The sequence below is a fragment of the Aedes albopictus genome, chromosome 2, assembly GCF_035046485.1.
Source record: "Aedes albopictus strain Foshan chromosome 2, AalbF5, whole genome shotgun sequence".
NCBI classification, from domain to species: domain Eukaryota; kingdom Metazoa; phylum Arthropoda; class Insecta; order Diptera; family Culicidae; genus Aedes; species Aedes albopictus.
In genome coordinates this window covers 153,170,002-153,179,967 of record NC_085137.1, presented here as the reverse complement: position 1 = coordinate 153,179,967, position 9,966 = coordinate 153,170,002, and the positions used below count along the sequence as shown (strand labels likewise).

The 9,966-nt window shown below is 38.7% G+C and overlaps 1 protein-coding gene across 1 annotated transcript; it reads right to left on the bottom strand.

The window, feature by feature from the left end:
* LOC109420936 (apoptosis inhibitor 5 homolog) lies at positions 1 to 3,628 on the bottom strand. Its single transcript, XM_029864788.2, has 9 exons — positions 3,401 to 3,628; positions 3,090 to 3,251; positions 2,877 to 3,029; positions 2,639 to 2,812; positions 2,365 to 2,568; positions 2,097 to 2,297; positions 1,835 to 2,031; positions 1,402 to 1,594; positions 1 to 1,307 (listed from the first exon to the last, which is right to left on the bottom strand). The coding sequence occupies exons 1-9, from the start codon at positions 3,479 to 3,481 to the stop codon at positions 1,011 to 1,013; spliced, it is 1,662 nt and encodes a 553-aa protein (XP_029720648.2). The 5' UTR covers positions 3,482 to 3,628; the 3' UTR covers positions 1 to 1,010.
* Positions 3,629 to 9,966: the final 6,338 nt, after the last annotated feature.

Genomic DNA, 9,966 nt, shown 5'->3' with positions numbered 1-9,966 from the left:
TTTTCGGAATCATTTAATCACTAGTTAGTTTATTAAATATGCTGAATATTATCAGAAGTGCGATGCTATGATACCGAAAGGTAAGTATTAGGTGTATTGAAAAATGTCTCACTGACATCAAAATGGTTTTTTTGACCGGAGGCAAAGTCGAACGATCTCACGAAATACCTCTGGTTTGTTATACTCGTTTACATCTATAGGTATATACTGCACTGCTTGTAGTAGAAAGGAATTTGGTTGTTTGGGGCGAGGGATCAATTTGTGTATGCACGCAGATTCAATTTCACGTCGTTTGGGAGGAAATCAATTCTCTTGTAGACTCGAGAATGATTTGAACGTGTAAATGAAACTGGAAAACACTCAAACTGTCCCTGGCAATGGTTAGAATATCGTAAAGGTCATTTTACGCACACACAAACACGGTCATGCTTCGAATGTAGCACATGGAGAAGTTCATTATTCGCTTTCAGATAGTATTGCTGGAACGATTCTTCTTGCCGTAAATCCCACGATGAAAACTGGTTTCTTTCAAAGTATCTATTTTGCGCTTATTTGTATGTTTGGAAAAGAGTACGAATACTTTTTTTTAATAAGGATAACATTGTGGGGAAGGATGAAATGGATTTGGAATAGAGGTAACGAAGTCTATAAGAAATCAATTAAAACCATTATAACGAAAGTAGGAACGAATCCGGCTGGCCCTGTGAAAAAAGAAACTTTGTAGCTGATGATTGATGCCGTATATCTCGAATCCTGTCCAGTACCACCTAGGCGAATGTTCCTCGTGAAGTCCGTTTCACTAAAGTTGTCTATTTACAAAAGTCAATATCCCAAGAATTCATGAACCATAAGAGGGATAATCAGAAAGAATAGCTGAGATAGGAAGAAGGATATTCGTAGATTTTTCAAGTTTAAGAATGCAGGAACAGAAGGAATCAAGGGAAAACCTATAGTATTCGTACTTTTTGTCCGGATTTTACCTCACCCGTTTACGAAGCCGCGCTACTTCCTTAATATCTCCTGCGGCCGCCGCCGCCACCGCTTCCCGAACGTCCGCCGAAACCGGACCGACGGAAGCCTCCACCGCCTCCGCCACCGCCGGGACGTCGTCCTCCGTTGCTGCTGCCTCCGCCATTCTTGGGGGAGTAATTCTGCACTTTGCCGGAGTATTTGCCCGAAGGCGGTGTGTAAACCTTCTGCGTGCCGGAGCTGCCCTTGGCATGTTTGGGACCCTTGGTGTCCTGGGATTTGCCGTTCTCCTCGAAAGTAATCGCTGCGTGACGTTTGGCGGTAGTTTTGGTGTCCACCTGTTTGGAGTAAGTTAGGTACGATTTAGGAACAGCGGCTTCATCGTAACGCCACATGATACTTAAGCCCTACTTAGATATCATTGATACATACCGCTTTGGACTTGGGCGGCAGCCAGGACAGATGGATAACCGACTTGAAACTTGGCGGTGTATGGAACAGATCCCGAATCAGGGTGCTAATGTTGGATGTAGTTTTCAAAGCCGTGGCTTTGATTTGATTTTCTTCCGATTTCATTTCCTCCGTTGTTTTGCCCTTGACAGCTTCCTGTAGTTTCTTTATGTATCTGAATAAAAAAGTAATAGTTGTTATGGTAGCTATATGAAATAAACATGCAGAGGGAGAAAGGGATGGCCCAGGGATTGAACCCAAAAACTTTTGCATACGAATCAGAACCAATCCGATCTCTATGCCCAAGAAATGTAATAATTCTTGCTTTACTAAAGGATCTTGGACTGACCGGAACCGAATTTCAGCCAATTTTCAAATCACAAAGAGCCAATCGACACCGGTATAACGAACTCACCCTTGTGTACCACGAGCCAGGTACTGTAATCTCGACCGGAAGTCCTTGAGCTTGGCGGCATCCTCCGGGAACGTGAGGAATTCGGCAGCTTGCTTGCCCAACGTGTGCAGTGCATGCAGAAGACATTCGGCATGTGAGAACTGGAACGACGGTGTCTCGTTCATGTCGGCATCCGCTGGCGGGAGAGGCATGTATTCCTGCAAATATGGGCCAGAATTAAGCAACCGAAGTGTCTGATTGCGTTCATGGCAACGACACTCACCAGCAGCACATTGTAGATGGCTTCCACTTTCTCCGTCGGTTTGTCCAGCGATCCGCAGAAGGCACACATCTCGGCAAATACCTTCAGCAGCCGCAACTGGGTGGTGTGTTGTTCTTCCCCGGCTCCAATCAAGTTCCACACGTTCAGCGGCAGAAGTTTTTCGCACATGAACTTTATGAATTGGGTTGACTCAACTTGTGACTGGTTTGGAAGACAAAATTTAAGAATTACTTTCTATGCTAAAGGCGGTTAATCACGTAGAGCTTACTGAAAAATACGGCATAGCCTCACTGGCGCACTGAATGAATCGTTCAACGGTTTCGTCGTCCGAAGCCAATGTTCCCAGATCAGCTTCCATGTCGGCCTGCTCCACGGCAATGGCCACCAACTCTGCATGACCGGTCACGGTTTTACTCAACTTTGTCTGGTTCAGTATGGACATGCAAAGGTGGAACTCGTCTGCACTTACGTCCTGCAATTAGAAATTATGTTACCATTGAGAAGCGATTAACGTTAAATACACAACACAAACTCTATCTTACCAGAAGTATTTTCTTGATTTCCGCGATGACGAAATCCTCTACTTCTTTGGTGATGACCTCCGGACCGATCTTCATCAGTTTGTTCAGAATGAACTGGAAATTTCGGTAGCGTGTGGGCTCATCTCCAGACACAATTTGACTGAAGATTCCCGTCAATGTTCCGGTGGCGTCGAACTGTAAAAATATAAAATTTCAAAATCGTCAAGAAATTTTAGCAACAATCACAAAAGGGACTCACCTTCGCCAACGTAAGCAAGGATTGGTGCACCTGCTGCAATTCGGTGACGTCTTCGGTAATAAGCAACTGCGCGAGAATATCGGCAATCTTCGGCGTATGCTCCTTAGTGTCCTTGCACAGCTGGGGTAGATCCTTTATTGCTTGTTTACGAATCTGCAAAACACAACAATCAGACACTTGCTGCAGCAGTGCAAAACCCCCCAAACGACCTACCTGAGCGTCTTCATCCTCACACAGATCCAGCTGACGATCGATGGCCAACTCGGCCAAGTTGGGAAAATGCTTGAAGAACTTCCCGATGAACTGCGACGCCAGCCGCTTTTCCTTGGCCGTGCCTTTCACGGCATCCAGAATCTCTCGATATTCCAGTTCATGCTACAAAAATTATACAAAACAAAAATTCATACATAAACAATGGAACTCCATTAAAAAGCCGCCCGCCCATCATCGTCAAAACTGATGAACGAACGCATCCGATCGAAACAATCATCAAGAAGAGTCAAGAACGGTGCTTCTCCTACTACCTCGCCGATTTTGTCCTTGGCGTCGGTCAGAATTTCGTAGTTTTTGTACAGCTTTTCTATGCTATCTCCACTGGAATCCATCGCTGAACGATCGGCGGCGATCTGCTGCGGCTATGCGATCGAATTTCAGCCAAAATTGAACGGTTTTTGCACGAAATTAGTGGAAAATATTCCACAACCAAAAGATGCACGTTTGCTTTTTGGAGAACTTTTCACGCTGAATGATGACGGCTGGGATTGATGATGGCTACCGCAAGCGAAAAACGTCAAAGTTGGATTCGCCCGGGCGAAAACTTCATAGCCTTTTTCAACAAAAGGTTTGTGTATCCGGAAATAGTTTATTTTTTTGGCATTAAGATGGCAGCAGCAGTACACACTAAAATCACAGCGAACAGACGTTCATTTTCTTCCATTCTTCATTACACCAACCAGTGCGCAAAATTTTCGAGCAGACGCGCCAAGAGACGCTTTGAAGTTCACTGTAGTAAATATGTGATGAGCTTAATAGGCTCCTAAAGTCCTATCGGGATTCTTGTTTTAAACCACAATATATGGTTCAAGAGTGCATATTTACTCATTTTTTGACGTTTTTATTAACCATAGTTGAAAATACATAATTTTTATTTTTTTAGCCTTTTGTCTCGTCCCTAGCTTATAACACATACTTTGAGTGATTTTTTTTCACCGTGTATGTCAGATGAGCCATTTTACGAGACGTTTCGGATCAGCAGATCGCTCATTTCATGAATGAAAATTTGACAGGAGGTTGCGCCCAAGCCCGTGAGTATGTTAATATCAATATCAACACTGTTGTCGTTTCGTAAAATAGACTATAGGAACATTTTTGAAATCCCAGTGCGAAAAATGTCGAGCTCAATCACACAAGGTTGACCTCAAATGTCAAAGTAGAACCACAGACAAACAGACGTAAGACTTGCGAAATTTACATCGACCACGCTTTTAACGATCATTTTAAATTTTCACAGTTGTGGCTTTCACAACCAGAGGCGCGCGCATCGTTTTTCTATGCGTTTGATGTTTCTCATTAGCGCCTGTTGACGATATTGCACAACTCAGAGATTCGTGCAACTTTTACTTATTTCGAATTTTCTCATTATTCCTTTGTTTTTCAAGTTCGAGTAAAGTATAATTCCGATTAGAATACCATGCTTGATCGTATTATTCAATATAAGCTGTTGGAGGCTAGTCCACCATAGCCATAAAGGCCATAGCGAGGCTAGCTCCGTCGATGCCTGTTTCTTAATAATAAATAAAAAGAACGGGAGACATCTTCCATCAAACTAGACGGCTGCCGACTGATACATACCTCAATCAGCAACCGCAACTCTCTTTATTCCATTCAGGTATATCCCTTTCGTGACGGACCATAAAAGCATGATTATCTCAAATTTTCTCTTAGAAACTTAACGTCCTCTAGAATAAAACTTTCTTTACTTCGGCTACTTTATCCACCTATGCACTTTTTGGGGTCAAATTAGGACCAGCACAATAGGCTCCTAAAGGCCTATCTCAATTTCTGCATAATTCGATCAAGCATTGATTAAAGCGACATGTTTACTCATTTTTTAAGTATTCCTATTAGATAAAGCCCATTAAATATATTTTTAAAAAATTTGATAGTTTTTGCAACACTCCTTATTTAGCATCCAATTTTGGGTAAATTTTGTTTACCGTGTATGTCAAACAGGAACATTTGTTGTCAAAAGTGAGCCAATGTGATGTCTTTTGCAACCCGCCGTTTCACTTTCGTTACGTCAAGGTTGACCTCGAATGTCAAACAAGACCTGCTCATCATTATTTTATTTTCGTGTTTTTTTTAACTATTCTGACACTGTTTAAATTCGGAAAAAATAGCATTGAGATCAGGAAAGCATGCTCTTTCGTGTTATGCAGCAAAACCGAAAATATATTTTTCATTTTAGGACCCTATTGTGCTGGTCCGTCCTCAAGCCGGTCGATGTTCTCTAAGTAAATGCTAAAAATTACCTACTTTTAGGCGTTTTTTGGTACAGTGAAGATTTATTGTAATTATTAAATCACTGCAAAGTGTTAGTTTGCAGAAATTTAGACGTATTATTTCAAATCTAGGAGGAACACGAGATAAGCTTGACTGGGTATTCAAATCATAGAAGTGAATAAAAAGAAGATAATAAAAACAGCAAACCCCTGTTCCAATCTAATTCATGATTTCGATAATATGGAGTAATATTTTTCACCCAAGTATTCAAAGTTCCTTAAAAAACTCGTACAAGCTGATATCGTGTTCCTTGAGTTGCAATTATACGTCTAAGTTTTTACAAACTAACACTTTGTAGAGATTTAATAATTAAAATCAATCTTCTATACCATAAAACGCCTAAGAATAGGCAATTACCGATGGAACTTGGACCGCCTTGGGGACGGAACAGCACAATTGTGCTGGGCCCACTTTGACCACCCAGAAATCTTGTGCTTTCCAACAAAGCACCACTTTTTCTACGCCGTTTTGCAGAACTACTCTTTTTCTATCGATTTTTATCTCTGCATACCTGGATTAAACAAATATTTATAAAAATACGACAGATAAAGTTTTTTCAACTTCTAGGGTGATTGTTTACTTTTTGTTTAACTTATCTTGGCGTTTTTTATAAACAATTCCAATCAAAGCTGAGGCTCAGAAATACAAGTTAGAGTAATAATTCGATCACAAAAAATATTTACATCACATATTTTGAGGAAAAAACAATTGAAAAAAATGTGTAAAACCAATGCCGGAAACCAGCACGATTGTGCTGGTTCGTCACGAAAGGGATATACAATTTAACAATCTTCTTTCATAATAATATACCTCTGCCATCTCTCCAACAATTGTACCCACCAACAATAGGTGAATCCGAATGGTCCCCCATTGTAGAGGCGCTTGGTGAGATAAGGGGAAAATCGTTTGTTTACATAAAAAAGCCAATTTTTTGTCGTCAAATTTTACTCATTTTTTGCTCTAGAAGTTGCTATTTTCCATTTGCAATGGCTTCCATTATCATCATTCTTGATGCCCACGCCGACAGACATCGGATTGGCCAGCAAACAAAAAATCCGGAAGATCGCCCGCCGGAGGCATAGCAAGAGCTCCTCAAATTAATCACATAAATTGTTCGTAATACCTACCGGATCTCAGCGCATCTGAAAGAGAATTAAATTTTCTTTCCAAAAAGTGCTCGTTTGTTTTTCTACAATGCGGAATTCGATATGAAAAAGTAAAAAAAGTGCACTTTGCCTATGTTGCGCCATGTTAAATTTTGGCGGAGCCACGTTTTTCATAGGGTTCTCATTCCTGCCACCAGATGCGGAGGGATCTCTAGCTTCCGTTGGATTTACCTATACTGCCGCCGTTCACTTACCTGAAGGTTCACTGAAATAAATTTTGTTGTGGAAACTACCGATTCCATAGTAAAATTACTAACCGTACCTATGATTCTCAACCGACAACCATTTCCAGTTAATTCTACTAAAACACTCTCAACTTAACTAGCAGTGCAGTTAACATTACTAAAAATAATCTTAATGTAACAAATGAGCATTGTATTTTTAACCACACTGTGTTGTAAAATGCGTGTCCAGGAAAAATTAACAATGTTTTGTTGTTGAGACGACTAGGCTTTTAGTTGAATTTACTACAATGCATTGTAATTTCAAGCATATTTCAGTTACCTTAACAGATTTCGCTGTCGGTTGAGAATCATAGGTACGGTTAGTATTTTTACTATGGAATCGGTAGTTTCCACAACAAAATTTATTTCAGTGTTCGACGCTACCCGAGCGTTCAACGCTATCTAACTTCCAACATAAGCGAGATTTCGTCTTTAATTTTGGGACCCTATTAGTAAGTAATTTGAAAATACTTGAAGTGTTGAATTTGGTTTTGAGTATACATTTTAAACGTTGCATCAAATACTTTGAGAGTGCATCAGAACTGTCACATTTGTTTTTGAGCACCACCCTGATAAAAAGTATCATAAGAATACGATAAATTTTATTGTTACAACACCATTTTTTTGAAAAATATTCACCATTAAACATATTGTAATTTACACAACACACTCACCATCACCCCTATTGTTCTTTACCATTCGGCGAATGGTAAATGGCACTTTTACAATAAAAAATGGTGGTCGTTATGTATCTTAACCATAAAATTTTGAGAAAATTTTCATACACTTTTTCGCGAAAAACAATAGAATGTATTGTGTTTTTATGAGACATTGTTAGGGCAATTTTCAAAAGATAACAATATATCTTAATGTTTTTTCATTGTTCTTACAATACAAATACAATTAATTGAATGACGTCAAATGAATCGTTGTTACAATAAAAATACAATAATATTTGTTGTTATTTGTAAGCAGTTTTCGCTTTTGAAAATCCATAGAATTTATATTTCCCGCTAACATTTATATCCAGCATTTACGAGCACTAACGTCCGCCAGAATGATATGCACATTTTTTATGATAAGAATCAAACACTCTGATGTCTGTCTGGTATGTATTGCTTGGCAGCTGTTGATAAGATCTATCTTCAATCTTTTCAAATAACTGCCAAATATCACAAGTCAGACCTCAGGTCGTATGATCCATACCATAAATCGTTCACAATTTATGTGGCCATTAGTATCTGTAAATGCTGGAGAAAAATGTTACCGAGAAATATGAATTCTTTGGTTTTTCAAAGGCGAAATCTGTTTACATAACAACAAATATTATTGCATGTTTATTTTAACATCGGTTCAATTGACCCCATTAAACTAATTGTATTTGTATTGTTATCAATGGTAGTTTACTATTTACTAGATTCCTTTAATTTATTGGAAAACATTAGAAAAATCATTGTTCATCTTTTTCTTGTCTTAACATCCTCACTTGGCTAAACCTGCTTTTCAGCTAGTTTTCTATAAGTACTTCCTCAGTTATTCATTGAGAGCTTCCTCTGCCAACACGGCTTGACGTCTGTCAGTTTTAGCGAATAATATTCGATAACCGAAACATCTACTGTACTCAAATTTAAAACGAAAACTATAAAAAATATGTCAAGTGATTTTGTATTTGATTATACAAACATGATCCAAGCAACAATAATACTTATTGTTATTTATTTGTTACAAATTGTTTTTAAGTGTAATTGAGAAATAAACTCTTTTTTAATAAAAAGTCCATGAGAACTTTGCAGGCACTTTTGCAACTATTTAAAAACAACTTAAATTAATTTTTACTGATAGTAACTTTAAATTATTATAGAACTATTGAAAAACAGTCGAATCAATCAGTCACTAATAAAGCTAATGTTCACTAATTGTACGAACTATATGGGCTTGATTTCTATTGTAAAAAGTAACAATATATCTACTATGTGTTTTATTGTGAACAATAAAATAAGTCATTTGTTAATAATGTTTACCATGTAATGAATGGTATTTTTTTATCCGGGCAGGGTGCCAGGCCGCCATTTTTTAGAATCCAACATCAGTATGTAAACATTTGTGTATCCACAATGGATTCCATTGTGGATACACGATAGATGTTGGCTCCTGTCAGATGCATTAGGTGGGATTAGGGTTGCCACATACGTGTTTTTGAGCTTTTCGAACATGAAGCCACAGACAAACAGACGTAAAACATTGAACGATTTTCATGGAATTTCATCGCCCAGTTCACACTAACATCATCTGGTGGAAAAGTTGCACGAATCACTGTGTTGTGCAATATCGTCAACAGAAGGCGCTAGTGTGAAACGTCATACGCATAGAAAAACGATGCGCGCGCCTCTGGTTGTGAAAGCCACAAGTATGAAAATTTAAAATGATCGTTAAAAGCGTGGTCGATGGAAATTTCGCAAGTGTTACGTCTGTTTGTCTGTGATGAAGCTTTCCACTTCCGAACATGGGAGCAGCGGCAGGACAGTCGTGTAAATGTATGCGTGCCATGCATGCTCACTAGACTGATGGTCGATGGCACTAGAGAATGATGGGGAAGAAAGACACTTGACAGCTCCGCCCAGTACAAAATGCGACGAGGGGTGATTCGACAAATAGCTCCCATACAAACTTCGAACTGATTTTTAAGGACAAACGTATTGAAATCCCGCTCCAACAGTGCACCAAAATTTCAAACGCACAAATCTCAAAAAGCAAGCTTCAAACAACAGTGTATTTTATTATTCTGTTCTTGCTCACTTGTCATCCCTGATAAAAAATATCATAAAAATACGATAAATTTTATTGTTACAACACCATTTTTCGAAAAATATTCACCATTAAACGTATTGTAATTTACACAGCACACTCACCACCACCCCTATTGTTCTATACCATTCGGCGAATGGTAAATGGCACTTTTACAATAAAAAATGGTGGTCGTTATGTATCTTAACCATAAAATTTTGAGAAAATTTTCATACACTTTTTCGCGAAAAACAATAGAATGTATTGTGTTTTTATGAGACATTTTTAGGGAAATTTTTAAAAGAAAACAATATATCTTATTGTTTTTTCATTGTTCTTACAATACAAATACAA

Excerpts from the sequence above, each read along its gene's own strand:
- LOC109420936 (XM_029864788.2), bottom strand. The coding sequence starts at position 3,481 with ATGGATTCCAGTGGAGATAGCATAGAAAAGCTGTACAAAAACTACGAA. Across the intron at positions 2,813-2,876 it reads CCTTGCTTACGTTGGCGAAG|TTCGACGCCACCGGAACATT; the intron begins GTGAGTCCCTTT and ends ATATTTTTACAG. Across the intron at positions 2,298-2,364 it reads AGGCTATGCCGTATTTTTCA|TCACAAGTTGAGTCAACCCA; the intron begins GTAAGCTCTACG and ends CTTCCAAACCAG.